This window comes from Diceros bicornis, chromosome 2 (assembly GCF_020826845.1).
Source record: "Diceros bicornis minor isolate mBicDic1 chromosome 2, mDicBic1.mat.cur, whole genome shotgun sequence".
Taxonomy (NCBI): domain Eukaryota; kingdom Metazoa; phylum Chordata; class Mammalia; order Perissodactyla; family Rhinocerotidae; genus Diceros; species Diceros bicornis.
In genome coordinates this window covers 82,564,581-82,581,617 of record NC_080741.1, presented here as the reverse complement: position 1 = coordinate 82,581,617, position 17,037 = coordinate 82,564,581, and the positions used below count along the sequence as shown (strand labels likewise).

The following is a 17,037-nucleotide window of genomic DNA, read 5'->3' as shown; positions in this document are numbered from 1 at the left end:
TGCAGATAAATGTTAATTTCATCAGACTGACGCCTGTGTGGGGTCCAGTGTTTGGAACCCCTCCCCCTACTACGTGTGAAGTGGGGCTTAATCTGTCCACTTTAAAGATAGAGAAACAGGTTCAGAGAGCGCAAGTGCAAGGTCACAGAGATAGTAAGTAATAGTCAGAATTTGTCTGGGTGCCAACCCAGATCATCTTGGCAGATCCTAAGCCAAAAGCTATTTCCCTGCAGGGAAAGAAAGGACCCACACAGGCTCCCTAGGAGTGCTCCCGGGGTGTTCTGGCCTAACCTTGAGCCTGGACTTGGATGTTGTTCTTTAACACATCTTTATGATGTGCGCACTTCATGCCAGGCACTGGGGAGAGTGTAGGGAGGGAAACCAACACGTTCCCAGCCTCCTTCTCTCCATCCCGATACTCACTCTGGGTCCTGTTCCGCAGGCCCCGCTCCTTGTGCTGGCGGCCAACAAATCCCCACCGAGTGGGCTGCTAACAGTTTAGAGGGTTCCCTTTCTTAGAGGTGTTGGCAGTTTCCTAGGAGACTCTGGGAGCCTTCAAAGCCTCCAAGACCCAAAGGACTGAAAGCGTAATGGTGCAACCTGAGGCACTGTGACAGGATGCAGGGAAGGTAATTTGGGAGCAAGAGATCTCTTCAAACCCTATCAGATAATACCCTGTTTGCCCCCTCCCCCATTCCCATGGGCTTTGCGGGGAAGCCCCACAGCTCAGGCTGAAGAAGGAGGTCCCCCAAACCAGAGGGCTCTACTGTGGAGGGGGCTCATTGCTCTGGCTGGGGGACGCCGGGGACCGCGCTTCCCCCCTGACTGCCAGAACCAGGAGAGCCCCTCCCCCGTTCCGCCCCGCCCCGCGCGCCCGCGGCGGGAGCGCGCCTCTACCGGGCCGCGCCGGTGCACGAGAGCGCGCGCCCCGGCGCGGGAGCGCGCCCCGGGGAGAACCCGACCAAGATGGAGGCTGCGCCGAGGCCGCCGCCTGGGCCGAGGCAGCCGCTGCTAGGACCGCCGAGCCGCGGCGCCTAGGCCGTGCCAGTCCCGGACCTGCTGCCCCGGACCGGGCCCAGGTTGGTCTCCCCGCACCCCCTCCCCGCGGCCGCAGCCTCCACGCGCGTCCGGCCTTGGCGCGGGACAGCAGCCACCCCCCCACCCCCGGCCCTACCCGGGCCCGGCCGCTCCCCAGCGCCCGGGGGGGCAGCCCCTGCACACCGCCCACCCCTCGCGGCCCGGGCTGCCTGCCGGCCCCGGTCTCCCGTCCCCTACCTTGGCCTGGAAAACCTCTTTCCCCAGCCCCGGCCCCCCAATCCTAGACTCCCTCCCAGCCTACATCCAGCCCTGGCTTCTGAGGGACCCCCCAACCCCCTTGCCCCGTGTCCAGACCCTGTAGTCCCAGCCCCCGACTCCCCTCTACCCTCATCCTGATTTCCCCACTTCGCCCTCTTAGACCCTCGTACCAGCCCCCACTCCCTGTCCCAGCCCCCATAGCACCTTCCCAATCCCCCAGTACCCCTACCTCTAATGTTCCCTTCTTACCTCCTCATAGAAGCGCCCACTTCCCTCTCCACAGCCCCTTTCTAGACACCCAATACCAGACCTCCTTCTACCCCTAATACCAGCCCCCAAATTCCCTTCCGTGCTCCCTGTATACAGCCCCTCTGCTAATCCTCCCAATATCGGTCTCCAGCCTCCATTCCATCTCCCCCTGGTCTCCTGTTACTCCCCCAATACCAGCTCCCAAACCCCCTCCCCAACTCTCCCATGACCACTTTCTAGCCCCCGCCTTCCAGCTCCCATATCCTTATGCCAGCCCCCTCATCCCAGCCCCCCAACTTTCACATGGTCCCCAATTGGAGATCTTTGCCAGTCCCCCCCAGACACCGCCCCAACACTCTCATGACCCCCTCCTAGCTCCCCCATACCAGCCCCCAGGTACCCCCAGCTCCGCCCCAGGCCCCGCCCTCGCGAGTTCCTTGGCTCAGGGCAGCTTCTCGCATACATCCCTAGCTCCCGCCCCGCAGCCCGGCGGTCAGTCCCGGGCCGGCGGCCCCCGCCAGCCGCCGCTGCCGCCGCTGCCGCCGGCCCCGCCCCCGGGCACCATGCTGCCCTCACAGGAGGCCTCCAAGCTCTACCACGAGCACTACATGCGGAACTCGCGGGCCATCGGCGTGCTATGGGCCATCTTCACCATCTGCTTCGCCATCATCAACGTGGTGGTCTTCATCCAGCCCTACTGGGTGGGCGACAGTGTGAGCACCCCCAAGCCTGGCTACTTCGGCCTCTTCCACTACTGTGTGGGCAGCGGGCTGGCGGGCCGCGAGCTCACCTGCCGCGGCTCGTTCACCGACTTCAGCACCATCCCGTCCGGCGCCTTCAAGGCGGCCGCCTTCTTCGTGCTGCTCTCCATGGTGCTGATCCTCTGCTGTATCACCTGCTTTGCGCTTTTCTTCTTCTGCAACACCGCCACGGTCTACAAGATCTGCGCCTGGATGCAGCTCTTGGCAGGTAGGGGAGGGACGGGGGCGGGACCCCTAGGACAGGCGCTGGGGACGGGGGATCCTTCCTTCCATTTCTTGGAAGAGTCAGAGATAGATTCTGCTCCTCTGTTTAAAGACACACCTCCTTGACTGTCCTTCAGCAGCCACTAGGGAGGGGATTCTATGAGAGAGACAGAAAGACACCTTGGGGCAAAGGGCAGAGCCTTAGAATTGGGTCTTTGGGTCTTTGTGCTTGGCTATGGGCAGACTTCATTTACTGATGGGTTAGCATTATGCTAGAGTCTCTTGAAGGTCTCTGAGAGTCTCTGTTGGCTGTCTTAGGAGAAATAGTTATCTGAATGAAGAGTTACTTTAGGTGTGACCAATTTCTGTTGTATTGAAAAAAGCGTGAGATGGGGGAATCAAGAGATCTGACTTTGACCTTTGTTTGACTTGCTGACATTATCAACTTGAGTGTTTCACTTTACTTCTCTGAGGCTCGGTTTCCTCATCTGTGAAACAGTGGAGAGGATTCCAAGAACTAATGAAAGAGTATATTGTAAACTTTAAAGTGCTGTGATAAGGTGGGGGGGGTGTAAGAGGAGGCTGTCTATAGTGTCTATCCAATGTTTGTGATGTGGGCAGTTGACAGCACCTGGCAACATGGGTCTCTGGAGGGCAGGTCTCCACCGTCCACCCCCACCCAATACAGGAAGAGTTCTGGTACCCAAGGGGAATGAGTCCCTGGGACCCTCTGAAGTGATTGGCTAAGACAGACATCTTGCCCTAAGAACCAGAGAAGGGCCTTTTGGGAATGAGAACTGCTGAGACAGTTTTCCAGGATCCATTAGAGTCCCTACTCCCACCCACCTTTCGGTCTAAGATGAATTTTGAAGATTCAGCAACTTGGGCATTTGCCTAACTGCAGGCAGGAAAGAGAGTTGGGCTGGGGAAAGTGGGGCCAGGGGATGGCAGGGATGGGGGAGGAGGCCTAGTGAGGCTAGGAAAAAGTTTAGAGCCCTGCAAGGATGAGGAAGAGAAGGGAAAATGTGATGATTATGCAACAGAGATGGTTTTTCAAAATAAGCACCTCAGGGCATTCAACAAGTGTGGGCTCCTTCAAAAGAGACCCCAGAGGAAGTGTTATGTCACTTGCTGATGATTCCACTGCTCAAAACATTGTAGGGAATTGTCTTCAGAGTGTGGGGTGTATTCTCTTGAACAGCATTATTGAGGGGAACCTCCATCTCTTAAAGGAGGAACATGATTTTTGGAAATGGCTGGAAGTCACTCAGCCAAGTGTAGAAAATACGATGGGTGATCACATTGAGAATTGTCACTTGGGACAAAATCCTGAGGCAGTTTCCTTCCCCAAGAGGACTTTCACAGATGCAGGGAGGGATTACTGCCCCACTGGAAGAATTGCCCAAGCTCCCAAAAGGACTGTGTTGAAGAAGGCAGCATTTATTCAGATGTGGACTTTCTAATGTGCTTGTTTCAAATGCATCTCACGCCACTCAACTTAGATGTGGGTCTTTTAGGATCTTTGAAGAAGATGAGAAAGGAGAATTGTAGGATGTTGGGGGTATCTCTCCATATTTCTCAGTGGTACCCAGAAGATGATTTTATGTATTTCCATTCTATTCTTCCAAAGACAAGCTGAGGGGCCGGCCCCGTGGCTTAGCGGTTAAGTGCGTGCACTCTGCTACTGGCGGCCCGGGTTTGGATCTCCGGGCGCGCACCAACGCACCACTTCTCCAGCCATGCTGAGGCCACGTCCCACATACAGCAACTAGAAGGATGTGCAACTATGACATACAACTATCTACTGGGGCTTTGGGGAAAAAAAAAGGAGGAGGATTGGCAATAGATGTTAGCTCAGAGCCGGTCTTCCTCAGCAAAAAGAGGAGGATTAGCATGGATGTTAGCTCAGGGCTGATCTTCCTCACACACACACACACACACACACACACACACACACACACAAATAAATAAATAAATAAAATAAAACAAACAAACAAAAAAAAAACAAAAAACGAAGACAAGCTGGAAAAAATATATGCTCAGCTGGAATCCCTGATTCCTCAATTTGGAGTCTGCAGATGGGAAGCTGACCTCTTGCTTTCCAATTCTCTGTAATCCATGTGGGTTTAATCTTGGGGATTTGATGAACTGCCCAACTACCCCCAAGTAATTATAGAATTTCAGGAATCTTAGAGATCAGCTCCTTCAAATCTCACCTTCCCCTCCCCCCATTTTAGAGAGAGGAGACTGATACTACAAAAAAGGTCTTGCCCACAGTCACACAGCCAGTAAGGGAGTAAACTAGGTTTTGACTCCAGGCCCAGTGCTCTTTCCCTTGTGTTCCTGCCTCATCCCTGAGGGCTGAGGGGGCCAGTTAGCAGAGTTGAGCAGTTTATTCCATTTTCCTTAGAGATTTCTGAGTTCTCAGGGTAAGTGACTGATTCACTTTGCTTAATAAAGTGACACGAGGACAGAGGCAGAGCACTGCACTACGAGTCATGGGATGGGGGGTCTTGGCTGACTCTGCCTGTGACTCACTGTGCAGTGTTAAGTAATTGTTTTTCTCTTAAATCTCAGTTTTCTCATCTGTACAGTGGTAGACTAATCAGTTAGTGGATTGAAAGTATCTCTTTCAGGGCCGGCCCTGTGGCTTAGTGGTTAAGTGCGCGCGCTCTGCTGCTGGCGGCCCGGGTTCGGATCCCGGGCGTGCACCGACGCACCGCTTCTCCAGCCATGCTGAGGCCGCATCCCACGTACAGCAACTAGAAGGATGTGCAACTATGACATACAACTATCTACTGGGGCTTTGGGGGAACAAAAATAAATAAATAAATAAAATTATAAAAAAAAAAAGAAAGTATCTCTTTCAGCCCGTGGGGCTCCTAGAACAACTCTTTCACCAAGATCCTTCCATCCGGAAAGTGAGAAATCAGTCATCCTCAGAGGAACTGCAGAGGAGCCAAGGGGCTTGTTTGTATCAGATAAGAATCAGAATGTCTGTTGTATGGCTCTTGTTCAAGTGAAATTTTATTCAAGTATTTTAGAGTCTTCTGAGTGCAGAGCACTGGACCACTGGGGAAATACAGAGATACTTATTCCTTTGTTTATTCCTCACCTGCTCTGTGATCATCCCTATGCTGCAATACTGAGATCATCCCTGTCCCCAAGGATCTTAGGCCTATAAGTTGCAATTCCTGCTCTTAGGAAGCTTACCATCTAGTTGGATCACTATATTGGTTAGCAGTCTTTCAGTGGCAAGTGACAGAAACCCAACTCAAACTGGCTTAAATAAATAAAAATAAAATAAAATAAAGAGGGTAAGGTTTTTGGTTCAGATAACTTAAAAGTCAAGAGTAACTTGCTTCAGGCATTGATGGATCCGGATGCTCAAATAACGCCATTAAGAATATGTTTCTCTCCATTTCTTGGTCCCTCTGTGTTGGCTCATTTTTAAGTCCACTTCTCTCTTTTTTTATAAATTATTTATTTATTTATTTATTTATTTATTTTTCTCCCCAAAGCCCCAGTAGATAGTTGTATGTCATAGCTGCACATCCTTCTAGTTGCTGTATGTGGGACGTGGCCTCAGCATGGCTGGAGAAGCGGTGCATTGGTGCGCGCCTGGGATCCAAACCCCGGGCCGCCAGTAGCGGAGCACGTGCACTTAACCGCTAAGCCACGGGGCCGGCCCAGTCCACTTCTCTCTTGAAGGTGACAAATAAGGCTACTAGCAGCTCTGAATTTACATTGCTTTAGCTTAGCAGTGCCTGTTACCCCATGGTTCTAGCAAAAGTTCCAGGGCTGATTCTCATTGGCTCAGCTTTGGTCAAGTGTCTACCTTTTAATTAATCAGTGTGACTTTGTCTAGGACCTTGGCCACATGCCCATCCCTGCAACACATGGACTGATAGTGGAGAAAGGTCAATTCCCAAAAAGGGAAATCAAATGTGACCCCTGGAAGAGGGGACCATAGGTAAGACAAGTGGAGACAGAAGCCTCAACCTGGACAGTCTGAGCACCGATATATCCTGGTCTGTAAGTGCTGAGGAAACCCAGGGCAACCGAGGAGGCTCCTGGATTAGTTGGGAGGTGAGGCTTGAGTTGGGCAGGGTGTGGGCAGGTGTGAGGTGTGGGAGAGCATTCCGAATGGAGAGGAAGATCATGGGCAGAGATGCAGGAGTGAGAAAGCCACATCTGGCTTGAGTGACATTCACATAGGGGAGCAGCAGGAGGAGAGGCCATGAAGGAATGATGGGGCCACAGTGTTCAAGGCTCTGAATACTGGGCCAAGGAATTTGGACTTTAATCAGTAGGCAGAGGGAAGCTACTACGACTGTTATTATTATTGAGGAAAAATAGTTAACATTTTCTGAGCCTTTACTCTATGCTTGACCATGTGCTAACCATTTACATGTGTATTATTATTTAATCCTGACAACAATCCTATGGAGTAGGTACCATTATTAATATTTTATAGATGAGAACACTGAGCCTCAAAGAGGAAAGAGTCATTTGTCCAAGGTCACACAGGTGGTAAGTGGTGGGGCCAGGATTGTAACTTGGTCTGTCTGACTCTAGAGCACAAGGGTTTAGAAAGGAGCCTTAGTGGTGGGGATGGCGGCAGGATGTTTTTGTCATAAGAGTCAAATGCTAAGTAGAGAGGCTGGAAGACCCAGGTGCTCTTTATGGAGTTAGGAGTCAGCTTTTTTTTTTTTATGAGGAAGATCAGCCCTGAGCTAACATCCGATGCCAGTCCTCCTCTTTTTTCTGAGGAAGATTGGCCCTGGGCTAACATCCGTGCTGATGTTCCTTCACCTTATGTGGGACATCGCCACAGCATGGCTTGACAAGCAGTGCATCGGTGCACGCCCAGCATCTGAACCTGCGAACCCTGGGCTGCCGAAGTGGAGCACATGCCCTTAACAGCTACACCACTGGGCCAGCCCCAGGGGTCAGCTTTTAAGGGCTTCTCAGGATATCTCTGCTATTCTTTACCTGGTCTTTCCCATTTACTGAGAACACACAATGTGCCAGCTTCTATGCCGCACATTTTCACATTTGTTGTATCATTTAATCTTCATCAGTTAAAATGACTTGCCCAAAGGTCACACATCTGGTGAAAGGCGGAACTGAAACTTAATACAAGTCTAAATGGATCTAGAACCTGTTCTTACCACTAAACTGGAACCCAGGACACGAATTTACAAGTTACAAGTTACAGCTGTAAGCTCCCTGTACTTAATGTTTACCTCTGGGCTGGGTGAGCTTAGCCAAGGGGAGGTTCCTGGATGGAGTAAAGACTCAGGCTAGAAGCCTGGTTGAGGGTCCAAGGGGGCAGTGTAGGGTAGAGGTTTAAGAGCGGAGGACTTAGAACTCCCACTCTGCCACTTCCCAGCTGTGTGGCCTTGGATAAGTGGGTTTTCCTCTCTGAGTCTCAGTTTCCTTATCTATAAAATGGAGATTGTTATAGTATTTACCTCAGAGGTGGTAGAAAGAAATAAACAAAATGATGGGTGTAAAATGCTGAGTGTGGTTCCTGGTGTACAGTAAGCACTCAATAAATGGTCGTGTTATTCTGTGGCATAGTCCGAGTGAAGAGCACCTCGTGAGGAGTCCTTGATGCTCAAGCAGGAGAGTTTGGACTTGCTGGGGTGATCAAAGGCCTTGAGAAGTCATAAACTGTCAGCTGGAAAGGGTCTTACCAATCAGCTGGCCCAACTCCCTCATTTTACTGATGAAAAAACTGAGTCCCAGAGAGAGGAAGAGACAAGTTCATGGTGACAAAGTGAGACTCCTCCATCCACAGAAGGGAGATGATTATTCACTATTGAGTGCCTGCTGTGTGCCAGGCACTGCCCTGCTGCTGGAGTCAGAGTGGAGAACAGAATGTGTGAGATGGAGTGGGAGCTGGGGGAGACCGAGGTGGAGGTGGGAGCAGGGGGCTGGTTGGTGATCCAGAGGTGGGCATCTTCCAGCCTTCCAGATGTGTGTCCTTAATCAGCGAGGGTCTCTGGGCTAGGAGTAGCAGCGACAGGAGCTCCTGTCACTACAACTTAGAGCAGGCATCCGCATTCCTCCCCATTTCCTTGGGGTTTGTTTCAGATTTGGTTTGGGATTTTATTCGTCCAGTACATCTTTGTTGTTCGTGCATGACGTTGCTGAGCACATTGGGGGAATTTCTTTCCTCCCTCCCTCATTTTCTTTTTTCCTCCCTCAACTCTCCCTTCCTTCCTTCTGTCCTTTCTTCCACCTTCCTTCCCTCCCTTCTTTCATTTTTGCCTTTCTCCCTCTCTGCCTACTCGCTTCCTTTCTTTCTCATACCAGTCTTTCACTGACGGCCTCCTCTGTGTGGCAGGCATTGTGCTAGGTTCTGGGAATCCTGAGCAAGAGTCCTTGTTCCCAGGGAGCTCACAGTGCAATGGGAGAGGCGGGAGGGAAATCAGATCATCACCTATGAATGATTGAGTCACGCACAGGGCATTCTGGGGGCATGAAGGGGACTTCTGACACAGTTAAGGACACCCAGAGAAGTCTTTCAAAAAGTAACAGCATTTGAGCTGAGTCTTAAAGGATGGGAAGGAAGGAGAAGGGGAACCAGGCAGAAGGGACAGGATGATCAAAGGCATGGAGGTGGGAAATAGCCTCGTGTGTTTTAGGGATTACAGGCACTTAGGGCAAGGAGGAGTGAGAGGAGACACTGGAGAGCTGGATCCTGAAGGCCTTCTAAGCCATGGTGAGGAGTTTAGATTTTATCCGTAGGCAGCTGATAGTCGTTGACTTTTTTTTTAATTGTTTAAATTTTTTCCAGACTTTTATTTACATGCACCTGATACAAAATTCAAAAAGTAATAAGGGTGTACAATCAGACGTAAGTCTTCTTTGTGTCCTTATCCCCCATTGATCCTCCTGGAGTTCTCCTCCCAGAGGCGACTGCTATTACCATTTCTTGAGTATCCTTTCCAAGAAATCCCATAAATAGACAAGCAAATGCAAACAATAAATTTATTTTACGTAAATAGCATATTAGTTGTTTATTGCTGCATAACAAATTACCCCAAAACTTAGTGGCTTAAAGCGACAAGCTCTTATTATTTCTGTTTCTGTGAGTCACAGGGATTTGGGAGCAGCTTAGATGGGTGGTTCTGGTTCAAGGTCTCTCATGAAGTTGCACCTAGACCTCAGAGGGCTGTGGTCATCTGAAGGTTGACTAGGGCTGGTTGGATCCACGTCTAAGCACACTCGTGTGTTGACAGGAGACCTCGGAATGAGTGATCCAAGAGAGAGAGAAAAAGGAAGAAGCTACACTGGCCACCCCCCCCTTTTTGGTAACAGCTTTATTGATATATAATTCACATAATTCATCCATATAAAGGGTACAATTCAGTAGTTTCTAGCATATTCACAGAGTTGTGCAACCATTACTACAATCAACTTTATGATATTTTCATCACTTCAGGAAAAACCCTCATACCCTTTAGCTATCACCCCCTAAACTTCCCCCCCAATCCTCCTCAGCCTCTAAGCAACCACTAATCTACTTTCTGTCTCTCTATATTAGCCTGTTTTGGACATTTCACATAAATGGAATCATACAAGATGTGGTCTTTGTGACTGGCATCTTTCACTTAGCCTAAGTTTTCAAGGTTCATTCATTTTGTAGCATGTTATCAGTACTTCATTCCTTTTTATGGCCGAATAAAATTGCATTGTATGGATACAGTATGTATTTTGTTTATCCATTAATCAGTTGATGGACATTTGGGCTGTTTCGATCTTTTGGCTATTATGAATAATGCTGCTATGAACATTTGTGTACAAGTTTTTGTGTGGACACGTGTTTTCATTTCTCTTGGATACATACTTAGGAGTGGAATTGCTGGCTTAAATGGCAACTCTATATTTAACATTTTGAGGAACCACCAGATTGTTTTCCAAAGTGGCTGCACCATTGTACATTCCCACCAGCAGTGTATAAGGGTTCCTATTTCTTCATATGCTCATCAGCATTTGTTATTATCTGACTTTTTGATTGTAGTCATCTTGCTGGGTGTGAACTGGTGTCTCACTGTGGTTTTGATTTGCATTTCCCTAATGATTAGTGGTGCTGAGCATCTTCCCTGTGCTTGTTGGCCATTTGTATATCTTCTATAGAGAAATATCTATTCAGATCCTTTGCCCATTTTTTAATTGGGTTTTTGTTCTTTTTATTATTGAGTTGTAAGAGTTCTTTATATATTCTAGATACAAGTCCCTTATCAGATATATGATTTGCAGACATTTTCTTCCATTCTCTGGCTATCTTTTCACTTTCTTGATCGTGTTCTTTGAAGCACAAAAGTTTTTAATTTGTACAAAGTCCAGTTTATCTATTTTTTTCTTTTGTTGCTTATGTTTTTGGTGTCATATCTAAGAAACCGTTGACAAATCCAAGGTCACAAACATTTACTTCTGTGTTTTCTTCTAAGAGTTTTATAGCTTTGGATCTTATATTTAGGTCTCTGATCCATTTGAGTTAATTTTTGTATATGGTGTAAGGTAAAGGTCCAACTTCATTCTTGTACTTGTGGCTATCCAGTTGTCCCAGCACCATTTATTGAAAAGATTATTCTTTTTCAATTGAATTGTCTTGGCACCCTTGTTAAAAATCAATTGACCATAGACACATGGGTTAATTTCTGAACTCTCAATTCTATTCCATTGATCTATATGTCTATCCTTATGGCAGTACCAGACTGTCTTGATTACTGTTGCTTTATAGTGAGTTTTCAAATCAGCAAGTATGAGTCTTCCAGTTTTGTTCTTGTTTTTCAGGGTTGTTTTGGCCATTATACTGCCTTTTATGTCCTAATCTCAGACATCACATACCATCACTTCTGCCACACTCTATTATTAGAAGTAAGTTACTAAATCCCGCCCATATTCAAGGGGAAGAGAATTCAGCTTCTCCTCTTGAAGGGAAGGATATCAAAGAATTTGTAGACATATTTAAAAGCCATTACAAATGGTAGCATACTCAACACTTGGTTTGTCTTTCTTTTTTCATTCAACAATACATCTTGGAGATTGTTCCATATCAGTATATAAAGAGCTGCACAATATACTTTTGTGTAGATGTGTCATCATTTATTTAGTCACTATTTAAATCGTTTACAATATTTTGCTATAACAATATTTCAGTGGATAATGTTGCATATAAATAATTTGATACCTGTGTAAGTGTAAGGATAAAATAAAGACCTAAGGCAGAATTGCTGGATTAAATGGTCTGTATATTTACAGTGTTAGCAGATCCAGCCATAGTCCCCTCCATAGAAGCTGTACAAAGTTACAGTCCCAGCAGCAACATATGAAAGTACCTGTTTCCCCACATCCTTACCAACTGAGTGTGTTATCAAATATTTTATTTTTGCCAACCTGATGGGTAAAAAATACTCTCTTATAGTGGTAATTTGCCTTTCTCTTATTATGAATGAGGTTGAGCACCTTTTATATATTTTTTTCTGTAAACTGTCAGTTCATATCTATTTTTCTATCCTTAGTGGTATTTTTCCTTTTTGATTTGTAAGAACTCTTTATATGTTAAGAAAGCCCTTTGTCTGTGAGATGAGTTACAAAGTTTGCCTTTTCACTTTGTCTGTGGATGTTTTCCCCATGGTGAAATTAGTTTTTTCTCAACATAAACAAACCATCAGTTACCTTTTTTACAGCTCCTGGGTTTAGTGGATACCTGGAGATCTTTGAAGTGTCTTGAGCAGAGGGAAACACACCAGATCTGGCTGTTGGTGGAGAGGTGGGTTGGAGGTATCAAGAGGACAAGGGGTAGACTATTTTTATTCTGAAAGCCTCTTATTTTTGTTTTTTTCTCTTCATTCTCACTTCATGTCATTCATCATTATCAACCTAACTTTAATCCCAGAGCAGCTTAATGGCATAATGAGAGCCTTGGATCACGAGCCTGCGCCTGGCTCGCAGTAGGCATGTAATAAGTGTCTGTTGAGTTCACGAATGATGATATCTGATTTAAATCCTAGCTTCACCACCCACTCCTTTGGAGACAGCATAATCAGTGGTCAGACAGCCTGACTTTGAATCCGAGTGTGGCTTTCCCAACCAAATGTCCTTAGGAAGGTTATGCACTTTCTGAGTCTCAGTTTCCTCATCTAGGAAATGGGGATAATAATAGCAACCACCTCATGGGGCTGTTGAAGGATTGATTGTGAATATGTGTCTAGGCCCTGGCACAAAGGAAACCCTAAATAACTGTTAGTGATTGTTATTAGCTGTTCTGTGACTTGGTCAAATCACTTTGTCTTCAACATTCCATAGTCTGTGCTATAACAAGGGATGAAAGGTTGGAAAGTGGGAGGAATTGGGAGATAAGGCTGGAAAAGTAGGTAGGGCTGGCTTATGGAGAGCTTCGATAGTTGGGCCTGAGAGTTTGGTTCTTATCCCTAGGTGATGGGCAATCACTTTTAGGCACAGGAGAAACCAGGGCCAGATGTAGGTTTAGAAAGATGACTTGGGTAGCTGCTGTAGGGAATGGAAGGATGGAGGGTTGGTGAAAGGCAGGGAGCCCAGGGACAAGGCGGTGGCAATGGTCCAGGTGAGAGGTGCTGAGGCTGGGGGAGGGACAGGAGGAGAAAAACGGGAGACCTGTTGAGGAGACCAGCTGGTATGCTGGGGGTGAGGACAGGCAAGTGTTACAGATGACTCCAGGTTTCCTCCTTGGATGATTGGTTCTCTGGAGTGACATTCCCAACGGATGCCGGAAGAAGATCAGGTCAGTTTGGGAAATGTTGAATTTGAGGTCCCTGTGGGATATGCAAGAGGAAAGGTCCAACAAGCAGTTGGATATTTGGGTCTGGAGCCCAGGAGCGAGGTCTCAGCTGGAGATGTAGGTGTGAGGCATCATCCTATGAGTCTGAGTGTGGGTGGATCTGCCTGGGAGGATGGGTGGAGGGAGAAGAGGAGACAGCCTAGAAACACCAAACTTTAAGAGGCAGGTGGAGGAGGAGCCAGAAAAGGAGGCTTGGAGAGAGGAGCCACAGCAGCTGCTCAAATTAGCAACCGCGAAACTGACAAGGACGGCCTTGAAAAAGGACACCTGCCCAGAGGAGCCAGAGGGGGACTGCGAAGGAATGGAGGCACTGGAAGGGCCTTGTCCAGGACTGGAGGGAGTGACAGGATGCGAGGAGAGCAAATCCTAGAGATGAGTGTGGCAGAGCTGAGCCAGGGCAATGGGGGATGCAGCGGGTGGGCGATGCAAAGGTTATTGAGAGGGCCGGGGTGCCGGACAAGAGTGAATACTGTTACCAGATCTTCACCTCACAAAGTCACAGGTGTCCCCTCGCTCCGTAACAGTGGCTCTGACACCAGATGCAATTATTTGTGTTCTTAACAGTCCCCCTACTCGACTGTGAGCTCCTCAAGATCAGGAACCATGAGCTAGGGAGGGAATGACTCAGAGGAAGAGTCCCAGGGAGAGGGAACAGTCAGTGCAGGGGCCTCCAGGTGGGAAGGAACTTGACATGTTTTAAGGGACAGAAAGGAGGCCAGTGTGGCTGGAGTGTAGGGAGTGAGAGGCCAAATGGCTCGAGGGGAAGGTAGAGCGAGCCTGTGGGCCTCGCGGGCCAGGACCAGGTGTCAGGGTTTTATTCTGAGTGCCACGGGGAGCTTTTGAAGGGCATTTAACAGGGGAGTGACACCATCTGTTATTGAAAGGTCACTCTAGATGCTGAGTGGAGGATAAAAAATGATGAGGCAAGGGTGGGAGCAGAGAAACTAGTCAGGAAGCTACTGCGGTCATCCAGGAGGGAGAGCACGGCCGCTTGGACAAGGTGGTGGCAGTGGAGGTGGATAGAAGAGGTCAGCCTCTTGGCCTTTTGGAGGTTGAGCCAATTGGCCTTAGCATTGGATTGGATGTGGGGGTGAGGGAAAGGGAGGGATCAGGGTGCCTCCTAGCATTTGGGTCCTGGATAGGGGGTGGGGAGCCCATGCACAGCAGTGCCAACCCCCAGCATCCCAGGCTGATAAAGGCACTAAGATTGGGCCTGGATCTACAAATCCAGTGGATCAGCATTGACTGTTAGGAGAGGCCCAGTCTCCCATGTAAGATAAGCCCCTGGCCTGGGCGGGCAGGAGAGAACCAATGCTCAGACCTGGTAGGGAGGGGCTGTGGACAACCTCCTTCCCCTGGGGGTTCTCCCTGTCAGAGGTTCTCCCTACGGCCCCCTAGTGCACAGGGCCTGGGGAAGCGTTCCCTTGGAAAGCTTTGGTCCCCGTGCAGGCACAAACCGTTCACTGGGCTCTTCTCAGCCCCAAACTCAGCCTGATCCTTTCCTAAACCTGAGGGACTCACAGAGGATACATGCAGCTGGTCATGCATTCTGTGCCATACAGTCATGTGCTGCATAACAATGTTTCGGTCAACGACAGACTTCATAAATGAAGGTGGTCTCCTAAGACTAGCACCATAGAGCCTAGGTGTGTGGTAGGCTATACCATCTAGGTTTGTGTCAGTACACTCTGTGATGTTTGCACAACGACGAAATCACCAAATGAGACATTTCTCAGAATGTGTCCCCATCGTTAAGCGGCCACGACTGTACTGCTTCTCTGTGTATTTCATCTTTTCTAAGACTTTTACTGCTTTGTAAAATTATCATTGTTCTTTGTAGAAAAATTGGAGAATATAGATGAGCAAAATTACATCCATAGTATCATTCTTCCAGAAACAGTCATTCTTAACTGCTTGGTCTACACTCAAAACAGTACAGAGTACTGGTTATGAGCAGGCTCTGGAGCCAGACTGTCTGGGTTCAAATCCTGGTTCTGCACCTTATCAGCTGTGTGACCTTGGATAACTTAGATAACCTCTCTGTGCCTTAGTGTCCTCATCTGTAAAAAGAAGATAATAACAGTACCTACTCCATAGAGTGCTGTGGGGATTAAATGAAGTAATGTGTGTAAACTACTTAGTATAGTACCTCACACGGTAAATTCTATATAATCATTTGCTATAACTATGTAAGTATTTTTCCCCCAATGAAATTTTATTGTATGTTATTTTTTATAGCCTTTTGAAACCTAGCATATCATGAATATTTTCTGTATCATTAAATCTTTCTCAATATAATTTTAATAGCTGAGTGGTATTTCATGGAATGAAAGAATATTCTGGTATTGTTGAATATTAAGTTCTTTTTTCTTTCCTTCCTTCCTTCATTATTTCTCCTCCTCCTCCTTCCTTCTCCCCTTCTTCTTCTTTCTTATCTTCTCTCTCTTATAAATAGCAATGTTATAGACATCCTCATAGCTAAATCCTGGAGCGTATCCATGAGCACTTTCTTAGGATAAATTCCTAGAAATTGGCAGGCTCAGTCAAAAGGGGCTTAGAGAGGGCTGGCCCCGTGGCTTAGCGGTTAAGTGCTCGCGCTCCGCTGCTGGCAGCCCGGGTTCGGATCCTGGGCGCGCACCGACACACCGCTTCTCCAGCCATGCTGGGGCCGTGTCCCACGTGCAGCAACTAGAAGGATGTGCAGCTATGACATACAACTATTCACTGGGGCTTTGGGGGGGAAATACATAAATAAAATCTTTAAAAAAAGGGGGGGGCTTAGAGATTTGCATCTTTATGTTTTTAGGATTAATCCATTGTTTCTGTGAGTTACATTTGGCTTGAGCATTGCCATTCTTTGTTGCTTTAATTATTTCATTCCCAGTGAATGAAAATCCCTGGCAAGAGTCACTTACTAGTAGTCAACGCCCACGTACTTCACGGTTTCAATAGGTAGATTATTCAGATGGTCTCGAATTCAAAAGGTGCAGCAGGGTATCAGTGCAATGTGTCCCTCCTACCCTGTCACCCAGCTACTCAGTTCCCCTCCTTAGAAGTAACCGGGGTTTATCAGTGTCTTATAAATCCTTTCAGAAATACTTTATGTACATGCAAGAAAACACAGACACACATTCTTTCCCCTCTCTTGCAGAATGCTAACATTGTACCACATATGTTGCTCTGATCTTGCCCTTCCCTTAGTGGGGTATCCAGAAGCCTCTCCATGTCAGCACACAAAAAGCTTCCTGCTCCCTTAGGACTGCATGGTGCGCCATTGCATGGGCAGACGCTGTCTAATCAGTGACCTATTGGTGGGCATTTAGGTTATTTCCAATGTTTACTTATTACATATATGCAGCCTTTTCTTTTTTTAAAGTCAACTTTTATTGAAGTATAACATTCTTACAGGAGAGCACAAAAATCACATGTCTACAGCTCGAACAATTTCCACAAAGTGAACAAGCCTATGTAAATAGCGTCCAGATCAAGAACCTCGGGCCCCCTTCCAATCACTACCCCCAGAGGTAACCACTATCCTGACTTTTAATCCTATAGATTAGTTTTGCCTGTCTTTGAACTTTCTATAAATGGAATCACGCTTTTTCACAACGTTATGACTCTGAGATGCATCCAGGTTGTTGCACGTAGCATCAGTTTGTTCCTCCTCATAGCTGTAGAATATTCTACTGG

The 17,037-nt window shown here is 47.6% G+C and overlaps 1 protein-coding gene across 2 annotated transcripts in view; it reads left to right on the top strand.

Moving 5' to 3' along the window:
• The first annotated feature begins 962 nt into the window (after nucleotides 1–962).
• The window catches only part of LHFPL4 (LHFPL tetraspan subfamily member 4), a 42,320-nt gene continuing 26,245 nt past the window's right edge, over nucleotides 963–17,037 (top strand). Inside the window, exons 1-2 of one of the 2 annotated variants that reach the window (XM_058564167.1) lie at nucleotides 963–1,079; nucleotides 2,017–2,514. In XM_058564167.1, the coding sequence (XP_058420150.1) occupies nucleotides 2,109–2,514 (406 nt within the window). In that variant the 5' untranslated portion in view covers nucleotides 963–1,079; nucleotides 2,017–2,108. Of the gene's footprint in view, nucleotides 1,080–1,923; nucleotides 2,515–17,037 lie in introns of those variants that run through there. The other variant, XM_058564177.1, reaches the window with a different exon arrangement.